General features: G+C 37.9%; 1 protein-coding gene across 11 annotated transcripts in view; it reads left to right on the top strand.

Moving 5' to 3' along the window:
• Positions 1-24,705, top strand: part of ADAM22 (ADAM metallopeptidase domain 22) — a 262,714-nt gene that overhangs the window by 5,511 nt on the left and 232,498 nt on the right. For 6 of the 11 annotated variants that reach the window (XM_025378403.1, XM_025378401.1, XM_025378400.1 and 3 more), the window contains exons 1-2: positions 3,740-4,146; positions 4,629-4,789. In XM_025378403.1, the coding sequence (XP_025234188.1) occupies positions 4,062-4,146; positions 4,629-4,789 (246 nt within the window). In that variant the 5' untranslated portion in view covers positions 3,740-4,061. Of the gene's footprint in view, positions 1-3,739; positions 4,147-4,358; positions 4,790-24,705 lie in introns of those variants that run through there. The other 5 variants (XM_025378404.1, XM_025378397.1, XM_025378398.1 and 2 more) reach the window with 3 other exon arrangements.

Here is a 24,705-nt window from a genome sequence, read left to right as displayed (position 1 = left end):
CCAAAACTAGGGAAGGACATAACGAAAAAAGAAAACTATAGACTGATATCCCTGATGAACATAGATGCAAATATCCTCAACAAAATAGTAGCAAACTCAATCCAACAGGATATTAAAAAGATAATTCATCATGATCAAGTAGTTTTCATACCAGGGATGCAGGGATGGTTTAACATACATAAATCAATAAATGTGATATACCACATAAACAGAATTAAAAACAAAAATCACATGGTCATCTCAACAGATGCAGAAAAAGCATTTGACAAAATCCAGCATCAAAACCCTCAGCAAAATTGGCATAGAACGGACATACCTTAAGGTAATAAAAGCCATCTATGTCAAACTGACGGTCAACATTATACTGAACAGGGAAAAGTTGAAAGCATTCCCAGTGGGAACTGGAACAAGACAAGGATGCTCACTTTCACCACTTCTATTCAACAAAGTACTGGAAGTCCTAGCCAGAGCAATGAGACAAGAGAGAGAAATAAAGGGCACTCAATTAGGAAAAGAGGAAGTCAAATTGTCACTGTTTGCTCATGATATGATCGTATATCTAGAAATCCCTAAAGATTCATCCAAAAAACTCCTAGAACTGGTAAATAAATTCAGCAGGGTTTCAGGATACAAAATTAATGTAACCAAATAAGTAGCTCTACTATACACCAACAGTGACCAAGCCAAGAATCAAATCAAGAACTCAGTTCCTTTTACAACACCTGCAAAAAATTTAAAGACCTAAGAATATACCTAACCAAGGATGTGAAAGACCTCTACAAGGAAAACCACAAAACACTGCTGAAAGAAATCATAAGCGACACACACACACACACAAAACAAACACATCCCTTGCTCATGGATGGGTACGATCAATATTGTGAAAATGAACAAGCCGCCAAAAACAATCTACAGATTCAATGCAATTCCCATCAGAATACCACCATTATCCTTTACAGAGGTAGAAAAAACAATCTTAAAATTCATATGGAACCAAAACAGAACCCACATAGCCAAAGCAAGATGAAGTAAAAAGAACAAATCTGGAGGCATCACATTACTCGACTCCAAACTATACTATAAGGCCATAGTCACCAAAGCAGCATGGTACTGGTATAAAAATAGGCACATAGTCCAATGGAACAGAATAGAAAACCCAGAAAGAAAGCTAAATACAGCCAACTGATCTTTCATAAAGCAAACAAAAACACAAAGTGGGGAAAGCACATCCTATTCAACGAATGGTGCTGGAATAATTGGCAACCCACATATAGAAGAATGAAACTGGATCTTCATATCTCATCTTACATAAAAATCAACTCAAGATGAATCAAGACTTAAATCTAAGGCCCGAAACCATAAAGATTCTGGAAGATAACATCAGAAATACCCTTCCAGACATTGGCTTAGGCAAAGACTTCATGACCAAGAACCCAAAAGCAAATGCAACAAAAGAAAGATAAATAGATGGGACCTAATTAAACGAAAAAGTTCAGCACAGCAGAAGAAATAATCAGCAGAGTAAACAGACAACCCACAGAGTGGGATAAAATTTTTGTAAACTATGCATCTGACAAAGGACTAATATCCAGAATCTACAAAGAACTCAAACAAATCAGCAAGAAAAACAACAACAACAACAACAAACAATTCCATTAAAAAAGTGGGCTAAGGACATGAATAGACAATTCTCAAAAGAAGATATACAAATGGCCAACAAACGTAAGGAAAAATGCTCAGCATCACTAATTATCAGGGAAATGCAAATCAAAACCACAATGTGATACCACCTTACTCCTGCAAGAATGGCCATAAAAAAAAATAGATGTTGGCATGGATGCAATGAAAAGGGAACACTTTTACACTGTTTATGGGAATGTAAACTAGTACAACCACTATGGAAAACAATATGGAGATTCCTTAAAGAACTGAAAGGAGATCTACTGTTTCATCCAGCAATCCCACTACTAGATATCTACCCACACGAAAATAAGTCATTATACAAAAAAGAAACTTGCACATGCATGTTTATAGCAGCACAATTTACAATCGCAAAAATATGGCACCAGTCAAAATGCCATCAATCAACGAGTGGATAAAGAAAATGTGGCATATATATACCATGGAATACTATTCAGCCATAAAAAGGAACAAAATAATGGCATTTGCAGCAGCCTGGATGGAATTGGGGACTATTATTCTACGTAAAGTAACTCAGGAATGAAAAAATCAAACGTTGCACGTTCTCACTTATATGTGGGAGCTAAGCTATGAGGATGCAAAGGCATAAGAATGATACACTGGACTTGGGGACTCAGGGGAAAGGGTAGGGGATGGTGAGGGATAACAGACTACACATTGGGTACAGTGTACACTGCTCAGGTGATGGGTACACCAAAATCTCAGAAATCACCACTAAAGAACTTATTCATGTAAACAGACACAACCTGTTCCCCAAAAGCGATTGAAATACAAAAATAAATAAATAAATAATAAACACTCAGAAAAATAAAAAAATAGCCTCGTGTAACTACTGACTAGAAAGGCACACCTCTAAATCTTAATTTTTTTTTTCCTTTCTAAAATGGGAGTAGGCATGTGCAGTGGCTCACATCTGTAATCCCAGCACTTTGTGAGGCCAACGTGGAGCCCAAGAGTTCAAGAGCATCCTGACCTTCATGGGGAGACTCCTGATTCTACAAAAAGTAATAATAATAATAATAAATAGCCAGGTGTGGTGGCACGTGTCTGTCGTCCCAGCTATTTGGGAGGCTGAAGCAGGAGGATGGCTTGAGCCCAGGATCTTGAGCTGCAGTGAGCTGTGTTTTCAACACTTGCACTCCAGCTGGGGCGACAAAGCAAGACCCTATGTCAAAAATAAATAAATACATACGTACGTACATACATAAATATAAAATCAGAGTAATAGTTCTAATCAAATTCTTGACCAAAGGATCAGATAATATATGTGAACTTTGAAAAACTAAAAAATACAAGTATTACTTTATGTAGATAACTATTTTATTATTGTTTTATACTCAAGAATTTTTATCATTTTGAATCAGAGGGAAATGGAATAAGCAGCCTGAGAAAACTGAGTTCCCGATATCTGGTAGAGTTTTGAGGCTGTCTGGCAATAAAGAACAAAAATATCCCGGAGAGTTAGGCTAAATCATCCCTCAATTACCTGCACAGACCTTCCCCGGGAGGTCCTCTTTGACTCCCTGGACTGAATTAATAGTCCTCTAGATATAACCATGACACTTTTCATGCTGTATTGTAAAAAAGTGGTCTGTCTGCTCAACTTTACCGAAGAACAGGTGCCTCTGATCCCCGTGTTCTTCTGGTTGTCAACCGCTGGGTACACAGTATATCCTCAATCTGTATTTGTTGAATAATTTACTTGCATTGTATTCGTGAGGGTATGGTTCTCTGATAACTTAAGTAACTACTAATCCGTGGGAAACAGAACAGCTCTTTAAAGACCATGTGGATGAATACCGGCTATTGTAACTGCCCAGTTGGTGCATCTCGAATGCCAGGAGCCCGTCCAGTGCTGACCTCTTTCTTTTGCCCTTGCCTCCCGCCCCTTCAGTCTGAGGGATATAGAGGACCTCACAGTCATGAGGTCGCGACAGTCCGCGCCGTCGTGGAGACAAGCTGGACGCGGAGAGAGAACTACATTTCCCAGCTGACTCTCCTGCGCGCGCCCCTGCCTGCGCGCGGGGGGCGAGTGCACCGGGCGCTCGCTCCCTGCCGAGCGCTTGTCGCCCGCCCAAGCCTTTGCCAGGGGATGAGGTGGGAGGCGCTAGAAACCACTTAGCTACAGCCAACCGCCCAATGCAGCACTCGCTCGCTCCCCCCGCCAGCGGAAGCGCCCGCGGAGCACAATGCAGCACTAAGCCGCGGTGGAGGCTGCAGCGCCACGGCCGCCGCAGCACCGGCTGGGGCTGGGAGGAGGTGGCCGTGGGGAGCCCAGGGCGCGGAGTGAGGGAAACGGACTCGGCGGCCCCGGCATGAGGAGCTGAGCGTTTCGGGCGAGGCGGGCTGACGGCAGCACCATGCAGGCGGCGGTAGCTGTGTCCGTGCCCTTCTTGCTGCTCTGCGCTCTGGGGACCTGCCCCCCGGCGCGCTGCGGCCAGGCAGGTAAGTTAACCGCCCTCTGTACCTTCGGGCCATACTATTTCCCGGGAATCTTTGGAGCCCTCAGGCGTATTGAAAAGGGGGCATTCCCATTTCCCGAGTGCGCGGGGAGATTTTTTCCTTTTTTTTTTTTTTTTTTAAATTCGGGAGGGTGGTGAGAAGTGAAGCAAAAATATATGTGTGGGGGCGCGCAGATGCACTAGAAGCCTTGGGTCAAAGCCTGTTTTTCTCCTTCTGAAGAGGAATGGGGAGAATGGGAAAGGGGTGCCTTGCTTCTGGGCCCCGCTCCTGGATGCTCTCGGATGAACTGGTCCAAGGCTCTCCGGCTGTTGTCTCTGCGTCCTTCCCAGATGGGTTCCGAGAGGAAGGGGGAGGTGGGGATTTTCGTAGGGGAGACGTAGGATCGCAGGATGGAGGAGTGCGGGTCAGGGTCATTATTTTCGCCTTTTCTCTCCATTCCCTCCTTTCCCCCTTCCTGCCTGGAGGAGACGCCTCATTGATGGAGCTAGAGAAGAGGAAGGAAAACCGCTTCCTGGAGCGCCAGAGCATCGTGCCGCTGCGCCTCATCTACCGCTCGGGCGGTGAAGACGAAACTCGGCACGATGCGCTCGACACGCGGGTGCGGGGCGACCCCGGCGGCCGGCAGGTGAGAGGCTGGGTCCGGGAGGTGGTCCTCCGCGCCGCCCTGCCCACCCGAGACCCCACGATTGCGCTCGGTTGCCCTGGAGACCCCATGTCTTCTTGGGTGAAATGAGCTCAGTCCCGATGCGAGTCATGCATGGCGCTCCCTGTGCAAAAAAGGGGAAAAGGGTACAAAAAATAACCAAAATAACCACAGGCCGAGGGCTTTGCCCGAGGGGAGTTTGTGCGGGCTGCCTTCAGCAGTGCGGTGACCTGAGAGAAGGGGCGGAGAGCCCTCTGACATCTGTCAAGCAAAAGCCAGGCGTGCATAGGGAGAAGGGAGGTAGTATTTGGGCAGGGTTTGAATCATCACTGTTGTTGTTTTACTCCTCAAAGAGACTTCGTAAGTGATTTAACCCAAGATTGACACTGTAAGAAGGAATTGGAAAAAAACAAGGCTAGACGTTCTTAAGAAACCCAAACTGTAAAAGCAAGCTGAACTTTAAGGTTCTATTCGCTCACATTTGTGGACACCAGAGATATGCCCATTCACCTCTGCCTTCTAGAAAAGGTGTCCTCCTCGCACTTTCTTTATTGGTAGCAGTTCTCTTGGTTTAATTAGGGCTGTGCTGTTCGTTGAGCATTTATAAATTATGTTTTAAAAAATCTAGTTTTATCACTGTATCTGTGTTTAAATCAAGATCATACATTCACAGATATGCCTGAAAATTATTGTGAATTTATTGACAAATTTAAGTAAATACTTCTGGGGCTGTGTATTTTTTTCATTTCTACACATCAGCTTATCAGGCAGTTCCACTTACCTGTAAGTACATTTTAAGATAGGACTTGTTCATGTAGTTGAAAATTTTTGTAAACTTGACTGAAGCAAAGGCAAGCCAGACCTTTTCATATGTGTAGATATATTTATCAGTGCTTTAAGACATATCTTGATGATGTGATAATTATACTAACTTATCTGTATGTGTGAAAAAAGTAAACATAGAAAATATTATTTAAATCTGTATTTGTAGCCAAATAGTTGGTACTGTTAAAATTTTGTTAATAGAAGGTGGGAAATTAACTTAAAGGGCTACATAACATGCATCAAAGATTGTTTTAGTAGAAAATCCCAATATTTTAAGCTGTTAATGAAGGACTCTTGTACGTGAATTAATGTTTGGTAAATGCCTATTTTCCTTTTCCATTTTGACTTGTTTCAATGGTAAAACTGAAGAAGCAGGGGCCATAGTTTCCCTATGTCATCATGTTTTTCAATCAATTAAGATTATTTCTGTGGAAGAATATTTTCACACCCATTTGCAACCTTTTGTTATAAAAAATTTCAAACACACAAAAGAGTAGGATAAGTTAATGAACCCCCCAGCTCCAACAATTAGCAACTCATGGCCAATCTTGTTTTGTCTATACCCTACCTATTTTTTTTTCTATTTTCTTTCCCTCCCTGTATTGTATTGAAGCAAATCATATCATTTCATTCATAAAAAGTATAGGAATGTACCACTAAATGGTAAGGATTCTTTTAAAAATGCAACCGTGTTATTGTATTTTCAAAAATTTAGAATAATTTCTTACTACTATCAAATATCCTGTTTTTCAGATTTCCAGTTCTCGTAAATACATATGTATATATGTGTATGTATGTGTGTGAATGTTTATATATGTGTGTGTGTATATATGTGTGTGTGTGTATATATATGTAGAGAGAGTATATATTTAGAGTATATATTTAAGTAAGTTTGTCTGGACCAGGACCCAGATAATGTTTGTAGATTGTAATTAGTTTATTTATTTATTTTTTGTGACAGGGTCTCACTCTGTCACCCAGACAGGAGTGCAGTGGCGTGATTATGGCTCACAGCAGCCTTGACCTCTTGGGCCCAAGTGATCCTTCCACCTCAGCTTCCTGAGTAGCTTGGATTACAGGCATGTGCCACCTTATCTAGCTAATTAAAATTTTTGTGTGTGTAAGAATGGAATTTCACCATGTTGCATAGGCTGGCCTTGAACTCCTGGGCTCAAACCATCTGCCGGCCTTGGCCTCCCAAAGTGCTGGGATTACAGGTGTGAGTTGTGGGGCCTGGCCTGTTTTTTTGTTTTCTAAAAAGTCTTTTAATGTATGGTTTTTCACCTCAAAGTCTTTTAATGTATGGTTTTTTTCCCTTTGCAGTTTTTTTCAGTAAAGACATGGAGGCTTTTATCCTGTAGAGTTTCTCAGAGTCAAGATTTTGCTGTTGTAACCAGTGCTTTGTAAAACAATTCACAAAGACTTTCTAGGAGAAGAAGAAAGACTGAGGGAAATAGAGATACAGAAAAATAAAATGACAGGATTGAACCTGGAAACTCACAGAATCTCTGACTCATGCTGGAAATGTCTTTGGGTACCTCTTGCCTTTTCTGTGTTGATGAAAGACCACCACTTTTGAAAAGTGGAGGAGGTCAGTCCTCCTTTTCTCCCCATTTATGGAGCACCACTTATGCAGTTTTTTGATTCACAGGACTCTTGACGTGGGTTGGAAGCTGTCTTGGGTTCATAGAGCTTCTACTTCCTGTGGCAATAAACCTCACAATAGAGAAGAATGACTGGTTTTTGGTGAAGTATGAATGAATTGGTAGGATTTAGGTTTAACAGTATGAATAGATTATTAATTCAAGTCAGAAATGAAAACGATGGTACCATCTTACAGTAATTATTACAAAACGTTATCCCAGTGCCTAGCACATAGTAAGGTAGACGTAGTACATGTTGATGTCTGTATCACCTGGGAGCCACTGCAGTTTACCATGCTGCTTCAACTACAGGTGGAAATCATTGACAACTAGGACCAGATCTGACAGAATCGTAAAGACCTATTTATCTTAAGCCAACTTTTCCTACAGTTAGGAAACAGAGGAGTTTTCTTGCACTATTGGCATTTCTAGTTTCCCTAAGAGCAACGATTGGATCGAAAAACATAAGTTGATTTTTTATGGCCCTTGTTGTTTCTCTAATACTTAAATAGATCTAATTTATGGCATTTTAATTCTAGAACCCCATAGATTTTTTTTTTTTCTGGAGATGGAATCTTGCTCTGTCACCCAGGCTGAAGTGCAATGGTGTGATCTCAGCTCATTACAACCTCTACCTCCTGGGTTCAAGCGATACTCCTATCTCATCCTTCTGAATAGCTGGGATGACAGGCGCCCACCACCATGCCCAGCTAATTTTTGTATTCTTAGTAGAGACAGAGTTTCACCATTTTGGCCAGGCTGGTCTAGAACTCCTGACCTCAGGTGATCCTCCCACCTCGGCCACCCAAAGTGCTGGGATTATAGGCGTGAGCCACCATGCCTAGCCACCCATAGATATTTTTATCAACTTCCTTTCTACTTCATAAGTAAAATCAGGGTGATTTTCTGTGAACTCAAAAAGCTTATATACATTTGTTGATTTGTTTCTTTAAAAGATCTTTATTTATTTATTTTATTTTTTTCTTTTGAGATGGAGTCTCACTCTGTTGCCCAGGCTGGAGTGCAGTGGCACAATCTCGGCTCACTGCAAAGTCCACCTCCTTGGTTCAAGCGATTCTCCTGCCTCAGCCTCCCAAGTAGCTGGGACTACGGGCGCGTGCCACCACATCTGGCTAATTTTTTGTATTTTTAGTAGAGACAGGGTTTCACAGTGTTAGCCGGGATGGTCTCGATTTCCTGACCTCGTGATCTGCCCACCTTGGCCTCCCAAAGTGCTGGGATTACAGGCGTGAGCCACCACGCCTGGCCTAAAAGGCATTTATTTACTTGTGTTCCTACTCTGTACTAATTTTTATGCAAGACCATGGGCATTTAGAGATAAAAGACACAGTTTTGCTTTTAAGGAATTCTTAAAGATGTGGAAGATGAATGGGTGACTAAACAATTATACTTTGCCTTGTGATTTTCTGGAGGTGATCACAGAGGCTGGTGGAGGCAGAGAAGGGTAGTACTTAACCCAGGTGAGCAGTCAGGGTGGGCTCTCTGGGGAAGCCGTGTTTCGAGGGTGAGTTTGGAATTGCTACATTAAAAGGAAGGGTGAGCATATCCAACCAAAGAGGCAGTAAGTACATAGGTACATGGGACAGGATATGTTTTTGTTAATTGCAAATAGTATAGAATTCAGGGTCAGATAAGATAAAACAGGAAAGCAAAGAGTAGATGCTGAGGCACTTTCGTGACTTCCTGAGGAATTTGGAATTTGTCCTGAAGGCAGTCACAGGATTTCATTTAGGAGAGGTAACTGACCAGATTCATGTTATTGTCAGATAATCCTAATTGTTAGAATGAATACTTTTAATTTCAAAGAGCACGTGACTGTAGCTGTGTACTTTAGTTCACTGGTAAATGTTCACATAATCTTTAAGATTCATAAGTACTTAGTAAATATACTGAAAATAACTGTATAAATGAGTTAATATTTATAATGTGCTTAGAACAATGCTGGGCATAGAGTAAGCACTATATGAGTCTTTGTTAAATAACATTAACTCCCTCAGGCTGCTTGAGTACTATTTAGATATTTTATGACATCACTTGAATGCAAAATGGTGCCTTAACTACCTGAGTTTAACATAGTCCCAGAAGTATGTTACTAATTACTCAATTTATATTTAACTAAGTGGAATCAAATAGTGGTAGAGATAGAAGAGACCTTATAGGTTATCTAACCTAATTCAGGAATTACTTTTCACTTGTTAAGAGAAAGCCATTGGCTGGGTGCGGTGGCCCATGCCTGTAATCCCGGCACTTTGGGAGGCCGAGGTAGGTGGATCATTTGAGGTCAGGATTCGAGACCAGCCTGGCCAATATGGTGAAACCCTGCCTCTACTAAGAGTACAAAAATTAGCCCAGTGTGGTGGTGGGCACCTGTAGTCCCGAGGCTGAGGCACAAGAATCGCTTGAACCCGGGAGGCGGAGGTTCCAGTCAGCAGAGATGGTGCCACTGCACTCCAGCCTGGGCGACAGAGCAAGTCTTCATCTCAAAAAAAAAAAAAAAGAAAGAAAATCAAGCCATTCACCAAGATGGATATGCTGATTACCCTGATCTGATCAGTATGCCCTGTATGCATCAAAACATCACTATGTACCCCATAAATATGTACAGTTATTATATGTCCATTTTTTAAAAGGTTAAAAATATGGAAATAGCAATGTATTGCTTAATGTTTCAGAAAGCTTGCAAGAACTACAATGATATAAACCGTCTTAATTTTACTCTTAATGTGTCCTTGTTTCAATTTTCATCCCTAAATTGGGACAGAAAAATTTTGGAAGAAATTTTCATTGTAGTTCTGTTTAAATGCTGACAATTTGATTGGTTTTAAATAGTAATTCTGTTGATACCAGTACATATTGTAAATGATTTCTTTACTGTATGGTTACTTGAATGCATATACTTTTATTTTTATCACAAGTGGGAGGATCAGCCCACTACTGAAAGCTTATTATGCCACAAAGTCCTAGAAATGGTAGTCAAAGTAATTATATTTGATTGTGGGTAGCCTTGCTATCTTCAACGTTGTTTACTTAGTCTAAAGTAATTTCATTCCTGGAAAATAGCATTCAGCCCTAGAATATTCAAAATATTAAGAGTCTTTCTTCTGTCTTGAAATTATTTGTGCTGACAGAATTGTATGTTTGCAAGTAAAAGGATAAAACTTACACTTTTACCTGGACTTCTGTGTAGGCAAAATATCACCTACTGAATCTTACTGATGGTTTGATACTACTCATTGTTTCATACACATAATTGCTATTTTTTGAATAAACACTTTAATGATTCTTTTTTGTCAACTAAGCATCACAGATTTACATCAAGGATAAGTTATTTTGTGGTTTATTTTGTTGTGTTTTCACCCCATACATTTTTAATACTTTGTTTTTTACCCAGTGATTATATATTTCTACAAGGAGCAAAATTTCTTTTTGTTGGAAGCCTTTGTGGTCAGTGGATAGATAGGCTACTTTTTTTCCTTTGGCTCTTTCCCTAGGAAGTGTTATAGCTTCCCAAGTAGTCACAGTTTGTCATAGTTTTGATAAAGAGTAGCAAATGGGAAAAATGCAAGAAGGCAGCAAGATGGCAGCAAGATGGCAAGCAGTAGGTGTGCTCCATTTTTATTGATGTACTTATACATAATGCCTGTGCATGGATGAGCTGTACTTTACATTGTGCTGTTTCATTGAGGAGCACTGAGTCAGCTTGATGGTTAATTGTCTGCAGTACTGCTTCCCTGGCGGAAAATTGCTCCTAGGAATTACAACATTGGAAGTATTTTGCAAGGGTAGCACAAACATCTTGTTTTTTTTTTGTTTGTTTTAATACTGTGCATTTGTTAAGTAAGTGGCTCAATATTGATAAAGTTTTGCCACCAATCAGAACTTTGTTCTACTGCTATAAATAGGAGACATTTCACAATGAATTTTTATTCTCCTACCAACCATCTTCTTTTCCAATTAAATAGTAAAAAAAGTAAAATTCAGAATTGTGGGAGTTTCCCTTAGTCTTGTTTTTGTGCTATGAAATTCCAATTTGTATGTATAGGTATTTTTGGTATCTTTAAAATTCTATCTAATGAGGTTATGGTGCACAGAAAGAATCAGTCTTTCATCACTTCTGTACAGCTACACATAGGAAACTAACTATGAATGACTCTAAGAGCTTATAGGTTGATAAAAAATGTTCCTAGTTTTATTTGCTTTCTCATATTGCAAAGAATGCCGAGAGTTCTGCTGTCATTTTTAACAAATAGAATCCCTTAGAAAAACATGGAGAGGCCTGCTTTTTTCTCACAACACACTGAGAACAGGAATCTGTAAGGTCAGTAGTATTCCCGAACTCCAGTGGGGCTAATTAGATAGAGTCACATTTATCATTAAGTAGCATGGATAAGTCCCAAAGGGAAAGAAGATAGATGTTCGTAAAAGTGGGGCTGGGGGATGGAGCAGAAGAAAAGGTAGAGTCCTTGTGGGGAATGGTGAGAAGGTGGCAGGAAAAGGAAATGATAAAAAGAGAAAAATACTTTTAATAGTGTCACTATATATGTTATATACTAAAATAGTTAAATATATGGTAATTTACATGGCTATCTTTTGTGTGCCAAATGGTCTTCTGAATACTTGATGTACATTAATTAATTGCATCCTCACAAAAATCATGTGTGACAGGTAATACTTATCATTTTTATTATCTTGAAAATGAAAATGGAATTTGTGAGGATATCTGACATTTAAATGGTGAAAAACACCTCTTGAAGGACATGTGTTTTGTTTGTTTGTAGATATGTACACTGTCTTTTACACTTGTTCATTGTAAATCACATATTAGTATTCAGCAATCAACACCAAAATTGTATATGCTTTTTTGTGGTCAAAGTTTCATAGGTGGAAATATTAATTGCTAAGCTGGGATCCATATTCATATATTTTTCTCCAAAAGAAAAGATACAAAGTATGTTTTATGCCTTCATAGAACTAATAGTACTAGAGTCCCAAATGTGATATCATTCAGGTAAAAGAGATACATAATCAATAATAACAAAAAATGATAGCTTCTGAGAACATGTAGTTGAATGTGTTTACTTTGATAATAAAAGCACTAGCAAGCAAACATTGGGGGAAAGAGTTGAAAAAATAAGGATTAGTATTTATTAACTTAAATAAGTATAAACATTTATAAGTATAAATATATAATATGTACAAAATATAAATAATATATAACTTTTTTTTTTGCCATGTGCCAGGCATTGTATTGAGTGATTTACATGCATTATCTCTCATTATGAGGTAGATACTGTTATACCCATTTGAAGATGAGGAAACTGAAGTTAATTAATTGCCAAAGGTTATACAGGTGATAAGTGGTAGAAGTGGGAAAAGGATTCTCAAAATGTTAGACATCAACATAAAATAATCTTTTATAATCTTTACTACTTATTTGACATGTAGTTTCCCGTTTATCTCCGTGTTGGAACATACCTAACATTATTTCTTTAAGATACTCTTAGTCTTAGCCGGGCGCAGTGGCTCACGCCTATAATCCTAGCACTTTGGGAGGCTGAGGCGGGCAGATCACGAGGTCAGGAGATTGAGACCATGCTGGCTGACATGGTGAAACCCCGTCTCTACTAAAAATACAAAAAAATTAGCCAGGCAAGGTGGCGGGTGCCTGTAGTCCCAGCTACTTGGGAGTCTGAGGCCAGAGAATGGCGTGAACCCAGGAGGCAGAGTTTGCAGTGAGCCGAGATTGTGCCACTGCACTCCAGCCTGGGTGATAAAGCGAGACTCCGTCTCAAAAAAAAAAAAAAGAAAAAAAAAAGATACTCTTGGTCTTTCCCAGGTCTCCTCCCTAGCTAACTTGCAGTTATTTTACATATAATTAAAATAGAGTACTACATGCTGTATTTTAAAAAATAGAAATATTTTATATGAAAAATGATTTTAGACTTCTGGCTATCCTTTACTTTTGATTTTATCATTAGAGTTCCTTTTAAAATAGAAGTTTGTTTTGTTTCCCCCAGGACAGACTGTTCTCTGTGACTTGATTTTGAAAATAAAATTGAAAATGTTGTACCATGATCCAGAAATATCAGCAGTTCTAACTGGAAAGAGAAGGAATAAAGAACGTAAATCATTCTCCCCTACTTCTAAATATGCTTGTTATTTGCGTTGAAGAGATTTTCAGAATCATGTATCAGCAAGGTTAAATTAACATTTTTCTTCTCCTTTTTAAAATTTAATTTTATACTAGTGGATTTTAGCACTTAGCAATAATTGCCCTTTTGTTGTGTTTTTTTGGTCCCAAGTAAAGATCGTTGGATAACTCTTTGAAGATGAGAAATCGATGGTGCTTTTCTGCAGATAGGCCTTGAGAACTGACATTTTGCAAGTGGTTTTAAAATTTCCTAGCTGAGGCAGAACTCCTGGTTGAGTTTTGTGAGACCACTTTTTCTGCTTCACACTGCCCCATGTCTCTAGCTTTTAACTCTAGTTGGTCAATTTCTACTCTGCTGCTGCTGCTGGTTTTTTTTTTTTTTTTTTTTTTTCCAATTTGCCTTTTAAGTAGGTTTGTTTCGGAGGAATTGTTGCCTTCATTTCCTCCACTAGTGAGGTTAGGGAATTTGAACCTAGACACTTCAAGGTTAGGATGCGGTTAGGGTGTTGGGGATCAGGCTGGTACACACAATTTGCTGGTACACGCAATTTGGTCATAGCTCAAGCTTCTTTGTCTGTATGGTTTATCTTTCTTTGGATTAAACAGCAAGATGCTACAGGAGGAGCTGCCACTTGACAGAACCTGGTTCTGCAGATTTCTTTGATTTCCGTAGTGGATTTTTAAAGCCTTTGGGAAATCCTGTTAGCGTTCTGTTGAGGAAACCAGCTGTGGCTCCTCAGCAGGCCTAAGTGGCAGTTGAGGTTACACATAGCTTGGTGGTATTAATCTAACACAGGCTGGAGAGGGAGCGAGGCAAGCAGTTACCTGAGGAATGATCTGGGATCATCAGATATGGTCAGGAACAGGCTGTAGGTAAAAGAGTGGTGGCAGGTGAGGCTCAGGGAAGCAAGATTATCAGAGAGCAAATTATCAAGGGAAAATACTAGGCTGGTCAGGTCAGTATCCTTCTGGCTCAACTAGAAAGAGCTACCTGAAAGAGTCTAAAGCACTTTGTGAGTTTCTGGCTCCACTCTTGATCTGGGTCTTAGGTCTTTAAAGGGAAACTTGTGGTGTTTTTTTTGTTTGTTTGTTTTGGTTTTGTTTTGTTTTGTTTTAGTCAGTCTTGTTTTCATCCACACATGACCTTTAAGTGTTCAGTTCCTCCTTCCTTCTTCTTCCTTCCTGTTCTTTGTGTGTGTGTGTGTGTTTTTTTTTATTTATTATTTCTTCCTCCTCTTTCTTTACCTTCTTGTCTTTCACCTCCTCTTTCTTCTTCTTCTTGGTTGGTCTTTGTAAAGTTCTGCAGGCTAGTGAGAGAGTGCTTTAAGGGGCTCTATGCTTCTCCCCAGTTTACAGTTTAGACTTTAGACACTGTGCCTCACATGGATCAGGAGATGAGACCCAGTTAAATATTGATTTCCTAATTTATGCAGGAGTTTTTGATACTCTAAAAATCAGTTTGTACAAAATGAGCAACATCTTACTTTGAATAGCATGTGGTCTGTGTTAAATAAATGTATGTTGCGTAAATGAAGAGTCTCTAAGTTAGAATTTGGAAAATTTGTTCTTACTGAGATGGATAATTTTGGTGTCATTGTTTGCCATAGATTCTGAATTTTCAAGGTTGGTATTAGCTGCAGCTTAAAAATACTTAGGAAGGCTTTCATGTCCCTTCCAGAAAAACTTGAAGTAAGTGTTTAATAAGGATGGGATTTTGAAAAACAGATATATTTACAAATTTACCAGTATGCTGAAGAACGAAGCCAATTATTTCTTAGGAAGAACTTTATCGACTTTGACAGAAACTTTAACATCATCAAAGGTGATGAAAGTTTTGGATATATATCGAGTAACAGACTGCTGGATTGAATGGTAGTTCTGTTGCAAGTTCTTTGAGAAATTTCCAAATTGCTTTCCACAGTGGCTGAATAGGTTCATTCCCACCAAGAGTGTATAAGCGTTCTCCTTAGCCTCATCAGCATCTTTTTTTGACTTTTTAATAATAGCCATTCTGACTGATGTGAGATGGTATCTCATTGTGGTTTTGATTTGCATTTCTCTGATGATTAGTGATGTTGAGCATTTTTTTTCTTGTTGGCTGCTTGTATGTCTGCTTTTGAGGAGTGTCTATGTCTTTTGCCCATGTTTTAATGGGATTATTTATTTTTTGCTTGTTGAATTAAGTTCCTTATAGATTCTGTATATTATGCTTTTATTGGATGCATCGTTTGCTAATATTTTGTTGAATTCTGTAAGTTATCTGTTTCCTCTGTTGATAGTTTCTTTTGCTGTGCAGAAACGCTTGAGTTTAATTATGTCCTACTTGACAATTTTGTTTTCGTTGCAGTTGCTTTGAGGACTTGGTCATAAATTCTTTCTCAAGGCTGATTTCTGGAATGGTGTTCTCTAAGTATTCTTCTAAGATTCTTATAATTTGAAGCATCTTGAGTTAATTTTTATATATATTGAAAGTTAGGCGTCCAGTTTCATTATTCTGCATGTAACTAGCCAGCTATCCCAGCACTGTTTATTGAAGAGGGAGTTCTTTCACCATGGCTTATTTTTGTCCACTTTGTTGAAGATCAGATGGCTGGAGGTACACAGCTTTGTTTCTGGGCTCTCCATTCTGTTCCACTGGTCTATGTAAATAGCCAAAAGAAAATAAATCATTCTACCAAAAAGACACATGCACTCATGTTCATTGCACTATTCACAATAGCAAAGTCAAGGAATCAACCTAGGTGCTCATTCATGGTGGACTGGATAAAGAAAATGTGGTACATAACATACCATGGAATACTATGCAGTGTTAAAAAGAATGGTATTATATCCTTTGCAGCCACATGGGTGGAGACCATTATATTAAATGAATTAATAAAGGAACAGAAAATCAAATACTGTATATTCTCACTTACAAGTGAGAGCTAAACATTGGATACTCATGGTCAAAATGGCAATGGTAGACACTGGGGACTAATAGAGAGGAAGGGAAGGAGAGGGTCAAGGGTTGAAAAACTAACTGCTGGGGACTATGCTCAGCATCTGCGTGATAGGATCATTCATATACCATATCTCAGCATCACTCAATATACCAGTCTAACAGACCTGCATATGTATCCCCTGAATCTAAAATAAAAGTTGAAATTATAAAAAAAGATTATGCAAGTTTTGATTCAGGACTATAAAAATGTTCTCACTTTTTATGATCCTGTATAGCTGGTTTAGCTGTAAATAGTACATAGCTTTTTTTCTGAATTATTTCCTCGTGAAAGTACCTTCTAACTTGGACAGATATTGATTGATAAGAAGATAGGGGAAATTTAAGACATGTTCATTGCTTTCACCAAAGGTGAAGCCATTCTGGTTAGGTAACTGACTAGAGGTAAGACTATTTCAGAACACAGTGTATAACAGTTTTCTCTGACTCTCAGAATCCTCTAAGGTTAAAAAAAAAAAAAAAAAAAAAAAAAAGGTGGTGGGGGGAGAATATTGGTGCCAAGATACTAAGAATTTTCACTTAATTTAGTTTCTGAGACAAGTTTAGCATGATGTTCTTATAGTTCTTAATGATATTGAATAGACAACGTTCTGTCATAGTTAATGAGGGAAAAGTACTATTTATTCATAACCAATTTAATATGAAATCTACTTGTGGTCTTTGATGAGTGTTTTGGGCATTTTCTTAAGTGTTTTGATTATGAAATGATGAACTTTGCAGTTATTGTAGGGTTATGCAATAAAAATTATTTTTAATTTAATTGCACACAATAACATGGAATAAAGGCATGGACCCTCATTTCATTTGTACTTCTTTCTATCATTGAGCACAGACAGAGCCTTGTACATAACAAGTGCTCAAAAAGCAAATGTTGACTGAATGAAAGTGTTGATGCCATGACTTATAGAGGCCCTGTTTCTTCATTAGTGCTCCCATACCCCCATCGTTACATCAGATTTTCCCTGGACAATTGTTTCTTTTCTTTTCTTTTCTGTTTTCTTCATCTCTTTCTTTCCGCATCCCTCGGTATAGGCTCTGTCACTTTCCTGCAGCCTCTTTCCATTTTGCTGTGTACATAGCCTTGCTCTGTTCTCACTCGGTATGACCCTTGGTTTATTTTGTATTTACCCCCACTCTATTTCAGTCAAGCGTCTCTTTCTCTTAGTAACTGAAGTAAAAACAAGTCTCTGAAAGGTTATTTACATTCAGTGTTGGGAACCATCCCTGTAGCACATTGCTGGACTTATTTTGGGATTTGGAAAAAAATGTGTTATAATTCAACACGCTTTTCATTTTACTACTTACTTGTAAACCTATATTTTGTGAGGTTTTTCTTTTTTCCCATTCATTTGTTTCTGTTGTGCCCCTTGAATCGCTCTTCATTCATTCTCCTCTGTGGATGCGGATTTTAGTGTCCCTTCTGCCCCTTATTGCTGGAATAATCTCCTTCCTAAAATCATTTTCCTCATTGCTCATAATCCCCTGGATTTAAGCTTTAAATTATATGCTTACTTTACCCTCTACATTTGCTGATCATGTCACTTCTCAGAGTCTTGGCAGTAATCCATTGCTACATTGCTACAGGATTCATATTCAGTATAAAGGAATGACCAGACATTTTTATAGGTATCCTAAAAGCAAAACTTGCCTCATAGGCTTTGCATAAAGTTGTGCATGCTTTATGTGTCCATTAAGGAGGGGATTGGGGCGCTGATAACTTGTGTGTTAGTAGAAAGTGTTCTTATGAAACAGATTGTAATGTTGGGCTCACAATTGGTTATTCATATTCACTATTGTTTGTGCACTGCTTAGCACTGTGCCTGACACACAGTTGGTGCTCAGTAAATATTTACGGTCTACTTTTGTTTCAATTTTCTGTCACCAAAAATGCAGGAAAAAAGTTCTGTGACCATTTGTTAGTGATTTTATGTACTTTTGAGATAGTTCCAAGAGTTACAATATTTATTTTATCCGGATTATTTAATGCTTTGGTTGGGATGGCATGGAGAGGATCATGGACATCATTCTACTTTTAGGGCTAAAGCCCTGAATTCTTTCTTCCTCTTCCTGCACATATACTCTTCCTGGCCCAGCAGAGCCGCCTGTGTTAGTATGCCTGGGCTCTCATGGTGAATGAATTGCAATAGCTGTCCCTCTTGCTTCAAATCTGAGTCAGGATTTATTAGGAAAGGCAAGGCCTATTAGGAAAGGCAGGGCCATGATGATGAGGGGGAGGGAGACAGCCGAAGAAAATGACAGGAACTTGGACAATGATTGGCATACTGACATTCTACCATATAAAGTCGCCTTGCTGTCTTGAGGCCACTATAATCACTGTGACAAAATCATTCATGTCAGTTATAGCTTTGTGTCTCCCAACAAAAATAAACTCAAGCTATTTAACCTTTTTGTGTGATTTTATTCACCAGACTTTGTCATTTGCTGCCTGGAGCTGCATTTCCTTTAAGACAATGATGTATGTCTTCTGAGAGAGTGACATCTAGTATTTCTGATGGATTTGAATTCATGTGGCATATTCAGCCAAGGATTTCCCTTATTATTTATTTTTGGGGTTTGATTTTTTTAAGCTATGCTTTTGAACTAAGGACAACATCCTCTTTTTTTTCCCTGTAGCTAAGCCCCAGATATTTTGTCTAAAAATAAAAAAACAATTTCTAGTTTTTATCTTACTTTTATGGACTAACAACTTAATCTAAAATATTCATATTATTTAATATGGATTATGTTAGTATAAATTTGTATGTAAATATAAAATATAAATAGATAAAATATACAACTTTAAACATCTATTATATAAATTAATTATAACATTGATTAAGTTAATATAAAATATTTCTATTATTTTGTAAATTTTTATTTCTTCGGAGGTGGATGTTACCCATACTCCATGAAATCTTCATGCCTCTAAAAGATCTTCATATACTGGTTTAAATCAGAAAAATATACCAGTAGAGAACAGGCACATTGTATAATTAGCTTCTAGAATTTATATCTCAGTGTAGATGGAGGTTCTGAAAGTAGCTTTAAGACCAGATGAAAAAGTGAGGACTTGTGGTGGAGAGGCAGCCCCACATTAAAAGATAAAGATCAAATATAGCTGTTGTGACTTTAGCTAACCTAATGTAATCCCAGGAACAAAGTAATTCCTATCTTACTTACATGTATTTTTATAAGAGGTTTATAAGAGTTTAATTTGCACAGTATAGAATTCACCCATTTAAAAATGGTATACAATTATCACCACTGTCAATTTTGAAACATTTTCATCACTTCAAAAAGAAACCTCATGCCCATTTTCCCTAACTGCCTCCCACCTTCAGCCTGGGCAACCACTGATCTACTTTCTGTCTCTACAGATTTACTTACCCTGGAGCTTTCATATAAATGGAATCATACACTATCCAGTCTTTCGTGACTGGCTTTTTTCACTTATCATAATGTTTTCCAGTTTCATTCATGTTGTAGCGTGTATCAGTATTTCATTCCTGAATAATATTTCATTATGAATCCATTCATTTTGATGGACATATGAGTTGTTTCCATTCTTTGGCTATTTAAAATAATGGTGCTGTGAACATGTGTGTAAAAAGTTCTTGTGTGGGCATGTGGAAACACATACACATAAGTATAAAAAATACTTATCCTTATTACATGCAGTGGTATATGTTTCATTCTGTTCTGTTCTATTTCATTTTCTTTAAAACCCTGGCTATGGTGCACTCAAGTGATTTCAGAGTCCTTTCTATGATCTTAACCACAACTTTAAAAACTACCCTACAGGATTCCTCACAGGTAAGCTCAGTACCTGTGAGGCAGCCCTTTCTTTAGACATCTCTGACTAAAAAGGTTTTAGAAAGTTGATTCAAGATGTGCCCCCTTGTATGTTCTGTCTGTTACTTTTTGTTTCTTGTAGTTTTCCTGGCAATAATATTAGGGACATCTGGATGGTTGTGCTGCTTATCTGTTAGCTGTTATATGGTAAAAAGTGAAATTGACCATGTGAGGGTGCTTGTAAACATTTCTTCAGTTTGTTTAGCATAAAAAGCTTAAGTTTTGAAATAATTCAAACATACAAAATGGTAGATAGAATAATGTAATGGACACTCTTGTACTCACCACCCAGAATGAACAAAATTTAGTGTGGTTTGTTTGTTTTGCAAGAAATAAACATTATAGATTCAGTTGATGCTCTCTTGCTATTGTGTTTTCCCCTTCCTTCTCAGAGGAAATCATTATCTTGCAATTAGTGTGCATCCTTTCCATCTTTGTTTTCTTTTCTCTTTTTGTCTTTTTTTATTTTTTATTTTTTTGAGACGGAGTTTCACTCTTGTTGCCCAAGCTCAAGTCCAATGGTGCCATCTCGGCTCACTGCAGCCTCTGCCCCCTGGGTTCAAGCAATTCTCCTGCCTCTCGGCCTCCCAAGTAGCTGGGATTACAGGCGTGTGCCACCATGCCTGGCTAATTTTTTGTATTTTTAGTAGAAATGGGGTTTCAGCATGTTAGCTAGGCTGGTCTTGAACTCCTGACCTCAGGTGATCTGCCCACCTCGGCCTCCCAAAGGGCTGGGATTACAGGTGTGAGCCACCGTGTCTGGTCTGTTTTTATACTTTCATACATACATGTATATCCATAACAATATGTTACTGTTTTGTGTGTATTTAAATGTATATCTTTGATAGCATATATATCCTTTTACCTCTCCTCAAAATTAAATTTTTTGATCTCTTATGATGATATAGGTAAAAGAATTGAGTTCATTTCTTTTTATTGCTGCCTGTCTTCCCATTTTATAAACCTATCATTTATTCATTTTCCCACTAATAGTATTTATAGCATATTTGTTATGTTTTGCTGTTATAAACAATGTGTACCATTTGACATACACATTTGACATTTGCATGAGTTTCTGTGGAGTATATGTTTGGAAGTGAAATTGTTGATTCCTAGGGCTTGTACATTGTCAATTTCCCTGTATATTGCCAAATCAAATAGTGATATAGCAATTTACACTCCACTAGCACTGTATGCAAATTTATGTATATTTTCCTTTTCGTCATTATTTGGAACCATAAGACTTTAAAGGTTCTTTTTTTTTTTTTTTTTGGAGACAGAGTTTCACTTTTGTCACCCAGGCTGGAGGGCAATGTCACAATCTCGGCTCACTGCAAACTCTGCCTCCCAGGTTCAAGTGATTCTCCTACCTCAGCCTCCTGAGTACCTGGTATTACAGGCACGTGCCACCACACCCAGCTAATTTTTGTATTTTTAGTAGAGATGGGGTTTCACCATATTGGCCAGGATGGTCTCAATCTCTTGACCTTGTGATCCGCCCACCTTGGCCTCCCAAAGCGCTGGGATTACAGGCGTGAACCACCGCGCCTGGCTGACTTTAAAGATTTTAACAATATTATGGATATGAAATGGTATCTAGTTATTTTACTTTCCATTTTCCTGATGACTGATGAGATAGAGCACCTTTGGTGATCTGTATTTCCTCTTCTGACTGGCCTATTATACGTTCCCCATTTTTCAGTTGGAATTTTTGTCTTTTTCTTGTCGATTTTTGGTATTTAAAAATATTCGGGATTATTCTCTATTATCTGTATAGCAAATATTTATTTATTTTTTAGTTTATGGCTTATTTTTCATTCTTCTCATGGTATATTTGGTTTAACAGATTTAAATTTTTTATTTTATTCATATAGATCCTTTTCTTAATGATTCTTGGTCTGTCTGTGTATTACTTTATCACTGTGGAATTTACTGTAGTTTTTAGAATATCTTATTTTTTCACAAAATAAATCTCAAATGTAGTTTTCTTTTTAAAAAAGCATTATAGAAACATGATTAAATGTTAAAGGACCTAGAATTAGACTCCACCTCTGCCACTAGCTCACTGTGTGAACTTGGCAAACACTTAACTTCTCTAATCCTGGGTTTTTACACCAATAAAATGTGAATAAGAATAGTACCCAGTTCATATGTTGTGAGGATTAAAAAAGATAATATACATAAAGCTGTAGCTGGGCGTTTGGCATATAGTAAGAGCTCAATAAATGTTAGCTCCTATTTTTTTTAGCTCCTATAATTATCTTTTCTTGGTATAAAACTGATACTCAGTGTCTTATATATGCAAATCACTGGATTTCTCTGTTTTCATAAGAGCTGTGATTTGTATCAAATGCTCCAGGATGGTAGAACAATTCGCTCTCTGGTGCTAGTTCTGGATCTAGCTTTGGTCTCACTGTAGGTGTTTCCAAAAACATAGCTACCAGATTAGAGGACAAGATGCTCTATTTTAATAGTCTGTTTTAATTTCCTTTTTAAAAAACATGTTTTGCCTGAAATACTTCAATATGCAAATCTAAAGGAACAGACAGGTGATCTGGAAGAAAGGGCTTCTAAAATTTTATAGATGGTAGCATTTATTATAAAAAGTTGAGTCTTCTGTGAAAACTAAGATTGCTTTGCATTTAAAATATATTTATGGCAACAATACTGATTTTAATATAGTTTTTAAAACAATAGTTTATTGACATATTCATATACCATAGAATTCACTCTTGAATATACAATTCAGTGTTTTTTAATATAGTTTTAAATAAAAGTTTGTCGTTCTGAATTCATTGTTTTTTCCTTTCTGTTTGGACTCTTCTCTTTTTATTATTGTGCTGTTTTTGGTACCATTGTAGAGTAGTTGTAATCTTAAAATTTTCAGCTTCTTATTAATCTGGGCCCAGCATTAGATGTAGCCTTCAGATCAGTGGAAAGAACTGAAGAACTTCCATGTTCTTGCAGTGGATTCCCATATTTAATAAATATTTTAATACTTATCAATCAACCATGTGTTTCTGAATTTCTAACAGTTTTAAACAAACAGTCTTTCCAAAATCTGTTATTCTGAAGTTAGTTGTGTTATTTCTCTTTTTCAAGAAATAATTAAGTTAGAAGAAGTCCATATGCTTTCCTTTTAAGCATTTAAGCATCATATGTTCACTGATGAAAGTGTTCAGGAAGAAAAGAGCTTCAAGTGCAGATAGTATTGTTGCTGCTGGTGGTAGTAGTGTGTGTGTGTGTGTGTGTGTGTGTTTGTGTGTGTGTGTGTGGTGTGTAGAGTATTCGTGGGACATCTCATCTCCATAAGGCCACTGGGTCACTCTTAGTCCTTATATTCACTTGATGAGAAGAGAAACAGCTATACTTTTCTCTGAACCTTCTGGCCCTTGTGCAATTGGGTATTTCAGTTATATTAGAGCTATTAATCATGCCTTTTTATAGCTCCTGTTCTTTGCAGTGTGTTTTCACTAGAACTAGAGATTCTTGATTTCTCTTTTTATCATCCTATCTTTGAATAATGAGGGAACTGAGGGGATTGGCAAATATTTAATAGACTTCAGTTCTTGTTCCTTTTCTTATAAAGTTGCCAGCTCTGCGATTAAAATTTTTCCATTGGTTCTATTTCAGGTTAAGGCTCAGTAGCTGTTTTGAGTAACATTAATGCAGTTTGTGTGTGTGTTGCAATTTCCTGTGATTTGATTTGTGAACTGACATCCTTTTAACTCTGCAAGCATTTATTGAGGTCCTACTATGTGGCATTGTTCTGTGCCTTTGGGATACATCAGTGAATAAAAAAGATAATTCTTTCTTCTGGGCTTATGTTCTAGCAGATAGACAAATATAGTAAATGATGCAGTAATACATTATACAGTATGTTCAAAGGTGATAAGTACTATGGAAAATAAAAAATATGGCATGGTAATGGAGACTGATAGTGCGGGGGAGTGTAGGGGGCATACGTTGTAATTTTTAGTAGGGTAGTCCGTTAGGCTTCAGAGAAAACGACATTAGGAAAAGACTTGAAGGATGTGGGGAGTGAGTCATACAGGTATCTTAGGAAGAGCATTATATGTAGAGAGAACAACCAATATAATGACCCGAAGGCCAGAGAGGCCAGAGTGTACCGGTCAAATATGAATAACAAGATGACTACTCTAAAGAAGATTGGTGATGTAAGATCTTATTGGAAACTGTTCTGGTAGGAAATATTTGGAATCATCCACATCTCTGGCAGTATTTTTGGTTTCATCCTGCAGTCTCTCAGTATTGGTTTATCCCACCAAGGAAGAACATACAGATTTTCAGTGTGGTGTCTAAATGTAATCTATTCCCCTCCTCTTCCCATAATCCCACAATGTAATGCATTTGAATTCTTCTTTTCAAGACAGTATTACTTCCATGC

Source organism: Theropithecus gelada, chromosome 3 (assembly GCF_003255815.1).
Source record: "Theropithecus gelada isolate Dixy chromosome 3, Tgel_1.0, whole genome shotgun sequence".
Classification (NCBI taxonomy): Eukaryota; Metazoa; Chordata; class Mammalia; order Primates; family Cercopithecidae; genus Theropithecus; species Theropithecus gelada.
Note: the sequence above shows the minus strand (reverse complement) of the source record. Positions and strands in the feature narration are given on the sequence as shown.